The sequence below is a fragment of the Oryx dammah genome, unplaced genomic scaffold, assembly GCF_014754425.2.
Source record: "Oryx dammah isolate SB20612 unplaced genomic scaffold, SCBI_Odam_1.1 HiC_scaffold_19, whole genome shotgun sequence".
NCBI lineage: Eukaryota > Metazoa > Chordata > Mammalia > Artiodactyla > Bovidae > Oryx > Oryx dammah.
This window is the reverse complement of record NW_024070203.1, coordinates 25,400,341-25,413,843: the sequence shown is the minus strand read 5'-3', so window position 1 is coordinate 25,413,843 and position 13,503 is coordinate 25,400,341. Positions and strand designations below refer to the sequence as shown.

Genomic DNA, 13,503 nt, shown 5'->3' with positions numbered 1-13,503 from the left:
TAGTCTCCCATCCCCCTGGCTTCCAAAGGAAGGTCAAAGATTGAAAAGTAGAAGTTTCTATCCAGTGAGTCTCCATTTAAGTCATCTCTTCACCACCAACCCAGCTAGGAGACAGATGTTGCCATCCCATCCTGGAGACAGATGTTACCCAAAAGGACCATGGCGAAGACAGGCCAAGTGAGCGAAAGTGTGGAAACTTCTGAGATTGGCTTGGGTTTGGCACTTACGGAACAGTAAACCAAGCCTTTGAAGAGGCTTAACAAAGGAACCATTTGTCTATTCTAGCAGCTACAAAGCGAAGCAAGATTACAGCGAAGGACTAAGGAGCAAAAGAAGAATGCCAAGCTGGAGAGGAGACCAGGGTTTACCGAGTCCAAGTCAGACCCTCTACCAGCATCTAAGGTCCGTGGGTAAGACAGGCAACTGAAGGTACTCAACACGACAAAGGAAATGTAGGCTTTAGAGCTTTATGTTAAAAACACTTGCTGATTTTTTTTTTCTTTCTCAGCTTCTTTAATGTATGCAGTATGCTAGAAGCAAGAGTGGGGGGAGAGAAACAACATTCAAAAACATGCATTTTTAAAAAGGCACAAAGCTTTTCTTCACTGCTTTTTTTTTATATCATTCCTATGAATTAATGATGCTGGATTTTATTTGCTTGTCTGTTGGAGAGCTTTCCTGTACTTCTCTCACTGGGGACAAGGTTGGCATTAAAATGCTTGTCAGACTTCCCCTTCTTTTAACATTCCCTGGCTAGCTTGGTTTTAATCTAACAGTCCTTTCCAAATGATCTTTCTGCTGGAGCTATGTATGTATTTATCATTCTCCCCCGACCCTTTCCTTGACAGTCTTCAATGACTTGAAGGGTTTTTCTTTCTTTCTCTTTCTTTTTTAAAGTCAGTTACTTATTGATTTTGGCCACACAGCATGTGGGATCTTAGTTCCCCAAACTAGGGATTGAACCCAGGCCCCCTGCATTGGACACACAGAGTCCTAACCACTGGACTGCCAGGGAAGACCCTAAAAGGGTTTTGAAATAGCATTCCAATCACCTTTGAGGGGCTTTCTGTCTCAACTCCAGGTTGCAGCTAGCTTTTTGATCACCCACGTCCATTTTCTTTCCACTGCTCTTGTCTAAGGAAGATCCATAGGAAAGTTTCTCAGGGTGGGCTGGAGGGGGAGAGATATTCAAAGAAGGGGAGGAAACTGGTGTTACCTTATACAAGTCACGCATTCTGAATCTCACCATTCTGTGCCTGCAAAGAAAGGAGAAAGTGTGGTCAAATTGCTCATTCTTTCTGTACTTCGTCTTTCCTAAGTATAAAACTGACACATGACTGTCATTGTAAGAATATGCAGAGATCGAATGACTTCCAGTTGTAGCATCCTGAAGGGAAAAAAAATAAATGTTTCCTGCAGTGACACAATGTTCTCTTCCATGAGGCAATCATACTGGACCTGGAGTCCCAACCCTGTGGGTGAAAACAGAGCTGCCATTTGGGCGACCTGTCTCTTCTTAGAAACCCAGCAGCACCCCAGAAAGGAAGGAGACACACAGCTTGGGAGCGTCCTTAGAGCAGCAAACCAGAAATGTTCATTTAATGGACACCTTGCACTGACTTCCCAAAGGAAGTAGAAAGACCAAGGCTGTCCCTTAAAACTCTTCTTAAAAGACAAACTTCATCAGCTATCTCCAGGTGATCAGGATCAGAAACTCTCTTTGTTTCATTCTAAGTTCTGTTATTTTTCTATTTATAACTTTTATTTTACAGTAACGTGCATCCCTTTGGTCATCTTGAATGATATTATTAGTTTTAAATTCCCTTGCCATTTCTCAACCCAGCAAATGTCCCTTCTAGGTCAAATGGCTCTTTAAAATTACTAAAAGAAAGATAGAGAAGTCCCTTAAGACAAGCCTTGCTGAGACACAGCCTTCCATTTCCTCGGTTGTGAAATGGGATGGCCCCTACCTTATTTGGAAGCACAAAACTCCAGGCTGCTACTTGAAAATAACACCACAGTTGATACTACTAGCCTGGGAGAGAAGGTTGAGTCCTGAACCCACCAACAGCATCTCTCCTTGGGGTTCACATCGCCTACACACAGCTGGCATGGTTTGGTAGTCAGACCTTAAGACAGGTATAACAGCCATCTTTAGCAGTTTTCAGAAACTACCATCTGAGATCAAACTAGACCTACTTTTATTGTTGCTTGATTTACTGGTTTTGAGTTTGTGTGTGTGTGTGTTTTCTTGCCACAGTAGAGAGCAGTCATTCAGCCTCCACAGAGTAATGCCAAAGTGAAGATTCCTAGGAAAACAGCTCAAGAGACCTCTTCCAGGAAGGAGTTCCTGCTGTCACGTTTCCTGAGGATCTGTCTAGGTGATCAGACATTGTCAAGCATCCTTCTGGTCACAGAGACCTATCTGAAATATCCACACTCATTAAGCATGCTATGTAAATTTCCTGCACATTTACTTCCACCTTTATCGCTCAGTTGTTTTGATATGAAAGCTTTTTATTAAAATAATGATCCTTTACACTTTTTTCCCAGTGGAATCCCAAATGCCGCCCCCCCTTCATCGTTATGAAAACATCTGGCTCTTCACCAATTTTTTTTTTAATAAAACAGTAAGCAAAATTAACTCCTCACCTTTCCCCTTGCCTTCACTTCCCCAATAAATCTAACATCTTTCTCTAAAACTTGGTGGCCAGAAGATGATTGGTTTCGATGGTGTGTGGTCTAAAGCGTGTTTTGCTGCTTTAGAATTTTGCTGGAATTTTTTTCATGTGTACACTTGTTAATTATTTCACCGTTTCCCATAAATGGAATCAGCTCTCTATAGGGTAATGTTCGTTGTCTATAAGTGCCTGCGTGCTCAGTTGCTCAGTTATGTCCGACTCTGCGACCCCATGGATGATAACCTGCCAGGCTCCTCTGTCCATGGGATTTCTTCAGGGAAGAATACTGGAATGGGTTGCCATTGCAACCTTCAGGAGATCTTCGCGACTCAAGGATCGAACCTGCGTCTCCTGCGTCTCCCGGATTGGCAGGCAGATTCTTCACCATTTAGCCACCTAGGAAACCTGCCCGGAGGTAGCTATGGGTTAATTTTCACCACCTCTTATGCAGTTGGACAGCCGCCTCTGAACCACTTTTCTCTCCGGTGATTCCTCTTCTTTGCACCTCTCTGCAGTTGGCCTGAAGGAATCATAAAACGGCGGCTGGAAACTCATTTTAAGGAACCGCCCCTTCTTCAGCCGGGTACTCCCGGACGCCCCTGCCCCCACCCGACCAGCCCGCCCTCAGCTGGCATCCGGACGCAGCGACCGAGGCTGCCAGTAGAGGGCACACTTACTTTAACTTTCGCAAACCTGGGGCGAGGGTGCAGCTCTGGGAGGGGACAGGGAAAGACGCTTTGCGGCAAAACCCTGGCTAGGGATTGGTCACTTGCGTTTGCAGCAAAGACCTGGAGGCTGGAGCAATTTGCAGTCCTTAAAACCGACTTGTGCCTGATTTGGAGGAAGTTAGTACAATCGAATGCCGAGCAGCAAACTCAACGGGTAATAATTTATCTCAAACACAGGCATGACATAGGCGAGCCCTCCCCTTCCCGAATTTTTTTCACTTTTGGAAGGAGGGAGAAGGGGCGTGGAAAAGTTTACTTATAACGCCCTTGGATGAGGGACTGGGGCTGGGATAGATCGCCTCTGTATAATGCAGAATAGTAAATCCCGAGGGTATATGCATTATATGTTAAATATAGATTCATTGAGGGAGTGAACAAATCATGTGTCGTATTGGGCAAAATTCTAAGTTGACGTGAACATGAAAGGTATACAGATGTACGTGGATTCTATTATACATACACACTTCACTATGGTATTCAGGAAAAAATTTAAGTCAGTGAACTAGGAAATCAATGCCTGAAATTCGGCCAATTTTTAATTGGCTCAAGACATTGCCAGCACCGCCCCCCCCCCCAAGAAACGGAAGTAATACTTGGCTCCTCTCCTTAGATGAGAATCGATACAGTGTGTGTGTGTGTGTGTGTGTGTGTGTGTGATTTCGAGCCCAGTGATAAAGAGAAAAGCAGACCCAGAAAGGAAGTCAACGTTCGGTTTGTCCGAGCAGGAAAGAGTTAACGGTTTTCCTCACCGGGGACTTTGCAGACTCCCCAGGCAGGATCCTCCGGCTCGTCCCCTTCCCTCTTCTGGGGAGTCTGGTCCCGCGGCTCGCGCCCCCCTCCCCTGGGCTGTATCCTCCCGTCTAGCGCCTTCGATTTTTCCCCAAACCTGGGAGCCCCAGAGTGGTGCAAACCGGCGCCACGGGGCGCAAAGAGGATTCGTCTCTTTTCTGAAACCTGGCTGAGGAATTGGGAACTCCGAGAGAGAGGCGCGGGGGTGGGATGGGGGTTTAGAGGGACGGGGGTGGTCCCCCGCGGCGCGCACCCGCAGGCGCGCTCCTCCCTTATTCCAGCTCCGGAACCCGCAGAAAGATCTCAGGGATTAGCGCGTACTGGGGCGGGGGGGGGGGGGGTGCGGCGGGAGGGGCAGGAGGAACGCTGGCCCCCACGGAGATCCGTGTAGGTCTGCGCGGGCAGAGCCAGGAGTGGGGGTCCTCTGCGACTTTGGCAGCAATCGGGGGATTCACTGTGGGTGGAAGGTGCCCAGTCGAGAAAGCTGCGCACACCCAGAATGCATAACACCCCCAACAAATGCAATGGGTGTTTATTCATAACGCGCTCTCCAAGTATACGTGGCAGCGCGTTGCTGAATTATTTTAGTAATTCCAGGCACCATTTTTCTTCCCTATACCTCTGATCATGTATCCCATCAACACTTAACCCCCCAGCACACACACACTCAGAACGCACGCCCATCAATACCCCTTCTTTCCTCCTCTCTTCGTAGGAGTTATTTTCCAAAGGCTGCCCCTTCCCTGGCCTTAGGGAGGCGCCTGTCCACTCGGGACGTGCATGGCGCAGCCGTGGGTACACGGTGTATTCTCAGCATCGAGGGATCAGCGGTTCTGCCCCAGATGATTTAAGAACACAGGACAAGTATGCGGTTTGTCCAACACAGCGCTGCTCCACAGGAACCAAGCAGCAGAGAGAAGGTTTGAGCGGGAGCAAAAGAAAATGGTAGGCGCGCGCAGTTAATTCATGCGGCGCTCTGACCGTGTTTACATCCGAGAGCTCGGCGCACTGGAGTGCCAGGCTCAAAGAGCTCAATTCCTCCCCTCCCGCTCTCTCTCCCCACCAGCGCCCCTCCCGGGTTCCCAAAGCAGAGGGCGGGGGAGACAGAAAAAAGATCCTCTCTGGTGAGTCCCCGCCCACCAGCCCTTTATAGGCGAGGGTCTCCGCTGCGGAGGACCCCCGGGCTGCGCATCTCGCGGCTACCGCTGCGGCTGGCTCGCCGCGGCCGCCGCCTGGCTCCAACACTGCCTGGAAGGGCAGGGCTACTCTGAGGCTTGGCGGGAAAAAGAAGAGGGGAGGGGCCGTACCTTCTTGGTATAAAAGCCAGTTTTTTCTGGGCTTTATCTGACTCGCTGTAGTAATTCCAGCGAGAGGCAGAGGGAGCGAGCGGGCGGGCCCTCCAGGGTGGAAGAGCCGAGCCAGCCTAGCGAGCGGAGTCGCGCTCCGGGCGCCCGGGGAAGGCAGATCCGGAGTCAAAGGGGGGCTTCTGCGCCTCCAGCCCGGCCGGCCCCCACCCCACGCTCCCCGCGGACCCCTGCTAGCGGTCCGCCACCCGCGCCGCATCCGCGAAACTTTGCCCACTGGAACTTACAACAACTGAGCGACACCAAGACTCCCCGGACGCAGAGAAGCTCTTCTGCCTTTTTGGGGAGACACTTTCCCCCGCCGCAGCCCACGACCCGCGCCTCTGAAAGGCGCTCCTCGCCGCTTTTTGGACGCTAGATTTCCTTCGGATAGTGGAAATACGGGTGAGCACCCGGACCTATTGGCCTTTTTCATTTATTTTTGCTACCGCCTTAACGCCGCGATGAGCACAACGCCTGAATCGGGTGTCTTTTCTCCCATTCCTGCGCTATTGACACTTTTCTTAGAGTAGTTGTGGCTGGTCGGGGTGGAGTGGAGAGGAACCAGAACTGGGTCGGGGTACAGTGAATTGTCAAGATGGGAAGAGAGAGGAAGGCAGAGGGAAACCGGGGGTGCGTTTTCTGAAAGTAGCCTTTAGAGGTTTTTGCTCGCCTTAGATGGACGCTGACCCTGGCCGGGTGGACATTAATGCTTTATTGCATTAATTGCTTTTTTGCCTTTTGTCGGGGAGAAGAAGGGTATGCTTCGCGGTTGACAGAAAACCCTTTACATCCTGAACTCCTTGGAGTAAGAATTACACATTGCATGTATGAGCGAAGAGAGCTCCGCAGCCGCTGACTTTTCCCTGTCTGGAAAAGGGCATTTAAATTTCGGCTTACTGCATTTCTGACAGACGGAGACAGACACTGCGGCGCGTCCCGCCCGCCAATCCCCTCGGCGTCTCCAACGCTCCCGGCTCCTTTTAGAAGTTGGCCTTTGGCTTTTTTTAAAAAGATAGTAAAATTAAAGATTTTGGTCTACAGAGAGGTTAGGATTCGATGTTGGGAAGGCGCGGGGACGGGGAAAAGGAAGCTGGGGCAAAGATGTGTCCGAGTCTCCTGGAATTATTGACTCGGCGGTGGGGGGAATGAGGGCAAAATCTCTGCACCTAGCCTTGGCTCCCCGGCCGCCTCCGGGGTCCCCGCGTGGGTGTCCCTGCGTCCCCTGAGATGCGGAGGACAGCCAGGAGCGAGGCACCGGGCTTTTCGAGAACAGCTGCTACCCTCGGCGGGTGAGGGAGAAGACGCCCGGCTCCGGGCGCGGAATCGTAGCAGGGTCTCTGGCGCAGTTACGTCGCCGAATTGAGTGTTGAAGGGAGACGTCTCTGTTATTATTTAACACTCTCCTTTTATTTATGAGGGTCGGTGGTGAGGGGGGGTTGGTTGGAGAAGGGCTAAAGGCTCGAAGCTGAGCTCGCCACCCCAGCCGGAGAGAGAAGGAAAGCCCGCAAAGGAAAGAAGGGGGTTGCGCTGGGGGTAGGGATGCGGGAGGCGGAGAAGGGAGGCTGGGAGGGGCGGCGGCGCCGGCAGGGGAAGCAGCGAGACGAGGGCGCGCGAGTGGGAACGGGCGCGGCGCTAGGGGCCCGGGAGCGGGAGGGGACCGAGCGCAACCGCTCCAGCCGCGGCGTCTCTCGCCGCCTCCTTCAGGTGGCGCAAAACTTTGCGCCCCGGCGTTTGGCAGATCCTATTCCCCACCGCCGCCGCCGCAGCCGCCTACCCGGGCCTGTGACGGAGGCCAAAGCTGATTTCGATTGCTGGGCGGTCGCGGGGCAGACTCCCGGGCTTCGCGCTTCCAGGCTCCCCGGAGGGGAGCAGAAAAGCCCCGCGGCGCTGCGGAGCTGGTGCGCCAAGTGTGTGTCTGAGATAGTAGAGGGTCACTCAGAGCGGGCTAAAAGGGTGCCTTTTTTTGTCCGTTCCCCACCTCCCATTAGCCTCATTTGGGGATCGCGCTGGAAGGGGAGTGGTTCTGGATTGTGGCGCGCAGTGCGCGCTGCGTAGGGTTTCGGCACCATCCAAGACCCCTTTAACTCAAGACTTGCCCCGTCTTTGTGTGCCCCCTCTGGCAGGCTGCAGCGATGCCCCTCAACGTCAGCTTCGCCAACAGAAACTACGACCTCGACTACGATTCGGTGCAGCCTTACTTCTACTGCGACGAGGAGGAAAACTTCTACCACCAGCAACAGCGGAGCGAGCTGCAGCCGCCGGCGCCCAGCGAGGACATCTGGAAGAAGTTCGAGCTGCTGCCCACCCCGCCCCTGTCCCCTAGCCGCCGCTCCGGGCTCTGCTCGCCGTCGTACGTCGCGGTCGCCTCCTTCTCGCCCAGGGGAGACGACGACGGCGGCGGCGGCAGCTTTTCCTCCGCGGACCAGTTGGAGATGGTGACCGAGCTGCTGGGAGGCGACATGGTGAACCAGAGCTTCATCTGCGACCCCGACGATGAGACCCTCATCAAAAACATCATCATCCAGGACTGTATGTGGAGCGGCTTCTCGGCCGCCGCCAAGCTCGTCTCGGAGAAGCTGGCCTCTTACCAGGCTGCGCGCAAAGACGGCGGCAGCCCGAGCCCCGCCCGCGGGCACGGCGGCTGCTCCACCTCCAGCTTGTACCTGCAGGACCTGAGCGCCGCCGCCTCCGAATGCATCGACCCCTCGGTGGTCTTCCCCTACCCGCTCAACGACAGCAGCTCGCCCAAGCCCTGCGCCTCCCCGGACTCCACTGCCTTCTCCCCCTCCTCTGACTCTCTGCTCTCCTCTGCCGAGTCCTCCCCGCGGGCCAGTCCCGAGCCCCTGGCGCTCCACGAGGAGACCCCACCCACGACCAGCAGCGACTCTGGTAAGCTGGGACCCTCCAGGCGCTTCAGAGGGGTCGGCTGGCTCTTTCCTATTCTCATTGGCTGCCAACTCAAGGGGCCATACTTCAGTTGCCCCCACTCCCCCCCCTGCCTTTTCCCCCTTATATTTGGAAAAGAAATGGCAGGTCTGGAAGAGTTTGGGAGCTCACCATCCCTGAAACACTGAGCTTTAGTGTTCTTCCCACTCCTTCCCCTAAGATCGCCCTAGTGGCCAGTCCTCTCCTTTCCCTTCCCTCCCCTTAGGAATTTCTTTTGGGTTTTTAAATCTTCTAGCTTATCTAGCAATTCAATCCGCTCCCTCTTACCCCTCTTAAGCATTTTAATTGCCCTGGAAGGGGGCGGGGCGAGTCGTCGTTGTGGAGTTAAGAGAGGATTGATCTCCGAGAGTGACCGAATTACCTCCCTCCTCCCTTCTGAGTTGTTGGGATTTAATGGACTACAGATCAACAAAAATGAAGAGCGGCAGTGTACAGAGACCCGGCAGCCTCCCTCCTGAGCGCCGGGAGCTAGTGAAAGTGCCTTAAAAGTGTATGGACTGAGTTGAGATCTTTGCACCTCTTTTGAACACTAAAAGCCAATCCTTTACAAAATTGGACTTCGTTTTTTCCTTCCCCCACCTTCTAGGACTTTTGGCAAAGCTGCAAAACTTGTTTTTTGGTTTGTTTGTTTTTTCTTTTTGCACTTCCAGTAAGATAGGGAGTTGCTAAGGTTATACCAAAGATTTGCAGCTATCATTTGCAACACCTGAAGGGTTCTTGGTAAAGATAAAGTCCCTTGAAAATAGGAGGTGCTTGGGAATGTGCTTTGTCTGGGTGTGTCCAGGGCCTCATTAAGTCTTAGGTAAGAATTGGCATCAATGCTGTATCCTGGTAAATTGTAATTTTCTTGTCTGTGCCATAAACCCAGCTGTCATTTTCCTCCCTGAGACTCTGCCTACTTGAGAAGAAAAGCAGAGATCATTGGCTACCTGTCTGGGAATAACTTTGTGCCAGGGTCCTTTTTTTTTTTTTTTTTAGACTCACCCAATGGCATGTGGGATTCTTAGTTCCCCAACCAGGGATCAAAACTTGCCCCCTGTGTTGGAAGCATGGAGTCTTAACCACTGGACTGGCAGGGAAGTCCTCTGGGTCCTCTCTTACCTAATAATCCCTTGTATTGGCATAGTATTAATTTCATCTAGTCATTGATTGCTTTAAGGAAACCGTTGTTAACTGGGTCATTTTTTTTTTTCTTTCTTTCTTAAAGAGGAAGAACAAGAGGATGAGGAAGAAATTGATGTTGTCTCTGTGGAAAAGAGGCAGCCCCCTGCCAAAAGGTCAGAATCGGGGTCACCCTCTGCCGGCAGCCACAGCAAACCTCCTCACAGCCCGTTGGTCCTAAAGAGATGCCACGTGTCTACCCATCAGCACAATTACGCAGCGCCCCCCTCCACTAGGAAGGACTATCCCGCCGCCAAGAGGGCTAAGTTGGACAGTGGCAGGGTCCTGAAACAGATCAGCAACAACCGCAAATGTGCCAGCCCAAGGTCTTCGGACACGGAGGAGAATGACAAGAGGCGGACACACAACGTTTTGGAGCGCCAGAGGAGAAACGAGCTGAAACGCAGCTTTTTTGCTCTTCGTGACCAGATCCCAGAGTTGGAGAACAATGAAAAAGCCCCCAAAGTAGTTATCCTTAAAAAAGCCACAGCATACATCCTGTCGGTCCAAGCAGAGGAGCAAAAGCTCATGTCAGAAAAAGACGTGTTGCGGAAGAGGCGAGAACAGTTGAAACTCAAACTTGAACAGATACGGAACTCTTGCGCCTAAATTGACCTATTGGAGGGAGGAACTGAACTCCCTCAGGAAATTCTCATTTGTTACTAAGGGAAAGTGAGGAAAAAGGTTCCTCTGTCAACTCCTTACATAGGAACGTCTTTCATATGCATGAACAACCTCACAACCTTGGCTGGATCTTTAAGACTGAAAGATTTAGCCATACTATAAACTGCCTCAAATGGAACTTTGGGCATAAAAGAACTTTTTTTTATGCTTACCATTTTTTTTTCCTTTAACAGATTTGTATTTAAGAATTGTTTTTAAAAACTCCGAATTTCACCCAGTTTTCCTTTGTAAATATAGCCATTAAATGTAAATAACTTTAATAAAATTTATAGTAGGTATACCTACTATATAGTATAATTTTTTTATTTAAGTACATTTTCCTTTTTAAAGTTGATTTTTTTTCTATTGTTTTTAGAAAAAATAAAATACCTTCAAATATATAATTGAGCCAAATCTTAAGTTGTGTTTCGTTTCTTTCTCTTTTTCCCCCCTCATTCCCTTTTTCATTGATTGCAAATTAACAGTATTTCGCCCTTAAGGGAATGAGCTTACAAGGATGGGAAAAGAAGTCATTCAAGAAAGAGTGAGGGCTTTTCTTTGTTCTGATGGGTCTGGGGACTTAAGGTCTTTAAGTTCTCAGGGCTATAAGATGCTTCCTGGAGATCTGTGATAAGGGCCAGAGATGATACTTCAAAGAATGAAAGGGCAATAGGCTAGTGAGAGGGTTAGAGGTAGGTAAAAGGGATGCTAGAAGTTAAAGATAACAGTTATGAATACAAAAGAAGGTGAGGACTGGGGATTTGGAAGAAGATGAAGAAAAAAATTCAGTTTGGAGGTTCTATGCTATTCCCCAGCTCCATTGGAACGCAGAGGTTCTGCCCACTGAAACAGTCAATGGCAAAAGAGTAGAAACTAACTTTTGCTGCTCATCTGCAGTAGCAGGCACTCTGGCAGACAAGTTATTAACCCTGTTTTACAAAAAAAGGGAATATAGAAGCTCAGAGTGGTTATAGAACTTCTCCAAAGCTACACAGTAAAAGGCTGAATCCAAGTCATGCTTGTTGAAAAGCACTCAACACTGCTATCATGCCTGAGTTCTTTCTGTATTGGCAGTACTGAGATCAAGGATGCTTTGGGGTTGGGGCCTGATGGGCTGACACAAGAAATAATCATATTTAGGTTTCAGGCATTTTTCTAAGCATTTCCCTTCTAGTAACTCCCCCCAGCTGCCGTATGAAGAAGGTACTGTTGATTTCCCCATGATAAGGAAACTCATCCATGGGGGTAAGGTGCACTGATAATGAAGAACAGAACCAGGATTCCAACGCAGGCTTAACCTGTGCTAGACCACCTCTCAAGCAAGCCAGTAGCATTAAACTGGCCGGTCTCAAGGACTTGAGGTTTCAGCACTTAGGCCTGATGGAACCTCAGTTCTTTGATTTTGTATTTGTTTGTATTTTGTTGTTCCTTGCTTAGTTTTTCCTTTCACAAAGAGAAACTCACGGCTCATTCATGCCTGTTGCTCTTCAGTCACTAAGTCCTGTCTGACTCTTTGCAACTGTATAAACTGCAGCAGGCCAGGCTTCCCTGTCCTTCACCATCTTCCGGAGTTTGCTCAAACTCATATTCATTGAGCCAGTGATGCCATCCATTCACTCCTACCTTAGTCATTTGTTAAATGAGACTTACCAGTTGCTCCTGCAAAGCTGCCAGTATGGAAATGCCACTGTCCAGATCATGAAACATACTCGGTCTTCATCATGTGAGTCATTATTATTTTGGAAATGACAAACTTGCAACCCTTCCTTTCAACCCCTTTCACACAGGGGCATGCATGATACATGCTCCTCACTAGAACATGAAAGGCATTTTTGAAGGTAGATTTTGGGCTTCCCTGGTGGCTCAGAACGGTAGGGGTAAAGAATCTGCAATGAGAGAGACCTGAGTTCGATCCCTGAGTTGGGAAGATCCCCTGGAGGAGGGAATGGCAACCCACCCCAATATTCTCTTGCCTGGAGAATTCTATGGACAGAGGAGCCTGGCAAGCCCCAATTAGTGACTAACATATATACACACACATTATTAATTATGAACCTTTGAAAACCCCACAGTCCAAACCAGAAACTAGAACTTTGACAACATAGGTGAATGGACGTTACTATCACTGTTATAATTATCTCATTGTCTCAGCCTCAGAGTAGATCTTCAGATCCCTGTACTTACTTGGGAATTTAAATCTACCATGACCTATAAATCGATAAATAATTACTGTCTTTGGCTTTGACCTCTAAAATAATTTGTCCAAGTCCTTAATGTCTTTTTTCTTGAGGCTTTATTCTGGATCCTAAATCCTACCCTAATAGCGTCAAGCTGTCACACCCTACATCCTAAATTCAAAGGAAGATACTATCCACAGAGGTGGAATAGTTCAAAGTGTTAGAGAAGCAGAGGCAAACTTGCAGGATTCACTCTCTACCCCTTTGTGGCTGGAGTACAGCCCTGGAGTGAGTCACTGGGGAACACGGAAGGTGTTAGTTTGAATCACTAAGTCTGGACAAGCCTGTGGAATAGGAGAGAGTGTTTCTCACTAGAAAAACAACTCCCCGTTCCAAATGATCAGGGAACAACTTTCGGGATGCAAACCTTGGCTGTGGAGAAGAAAGGGAACCATTCCAAATACATATCAGGCTCCCCCCACTTCCTTAGGCTTGTGAAGCCAGGGAACATTCTGAAAACAGAATAGATGCCAACTTCTTTCCAGAAAATCAGGCTGACCCTGACCCTCAATAAATTGGTCCTCCTAGCCAATCAGAGCATCCCTAGGGTTTATGCTGTTGTGTAATCTTATTTTGTAGGTAACAATGATCAAGAACTGGAGAAGGAGGAACGGAGCTTATGATTCGGTCAGGAATATACAAGAAAGAATAAGTTAATATTAATATACCTTTAACCCAGGATGCTGTCCAGGAATTAATGCCTTCCCCAGGGGATTCCTGGAGTGGTTTTGCTTAGGGATGGAATGTATAAAGAGGAAGAAAGTATTACTTTATGCTGCCATTTGGATAGAGATCCACATTATAAAAACAATCAATCAAACTTTAAAATACACAGTTTTCACAATCTCAGCCTCAGAACTGGGTACTTACAGCTAGGATGTGTAAATAGAGTTCTCTGCTGGTCTTTAAGACAAAGTTTGAGAAAGAGAACAAAATAATCATGTTAGGGTTT

The 13,503-nt window shown here is 49.2% G+C and overlaps 1 protein-coding gene and 1 long non-coding RNA gene across 2 annotated transcripts; one reads left to right on the top strand and one right to left on the bottom strand.

Moving 5' to 3' along the window:
- Window positions 1–3,010: 3,010 nt before the first annotated feature.
- Window positions 3,011–4,394, bottom strand: LOC120878884. The gene is made up of 3 exons (XR_005724649.1): window positions 4,159–4,394; window positions 3,359–3,476; window positions 3,011–3,201 (listed from the first exon to the last, which is right to left on the bottom strand). It is a non-coding gene; the product is annotated as an uncharacterized LOC120878884 (long non-coding RNA).
- A 633-nt stretch (window positions 4,395–5,027) lies between these two features.
- Window positions 5,028–10,640, top strand: MYC (MYC proto-oncogene, bHLH transcription factor). The gene is made up of 3 exons (XM_040261783.1): window positions 5,028–5,946; window positions 7,668–8,433; window positions 9,698–10,640. Exons 2-3 carry the CDS (start codon window positions 7,677–7,679, stop codon window positions 10,258–10,260), a joined length of 1,320 nt encoding a protein of 439 aa, XP_040117717.1. The 5' UTR covers window positions 5,028–5,946; window positions 7,668–7,676; the 3' UTR covers window positions 10,261–10,640.
- Window positions 10,641–13,503: the final 2,863 nt, after the last annotated feature.

Excerpts from the sequence above, each read along its gene's own strand:
- MYC (XM_040261783.1), top strand. The coding sequence starts at position 7,677 with ATGCCCCTCAACGTCAGCTTCGCCAACAGAAACTACGACCTCGACTAC. Across the intron at positions 8,434-9,697 it reads CACGACCAGCAGCGACTCTG|AGGAAGAACAAGAGGATGAG; the intron begins GTAAGCTGGGAC and ends TCTTTCTTAAAG.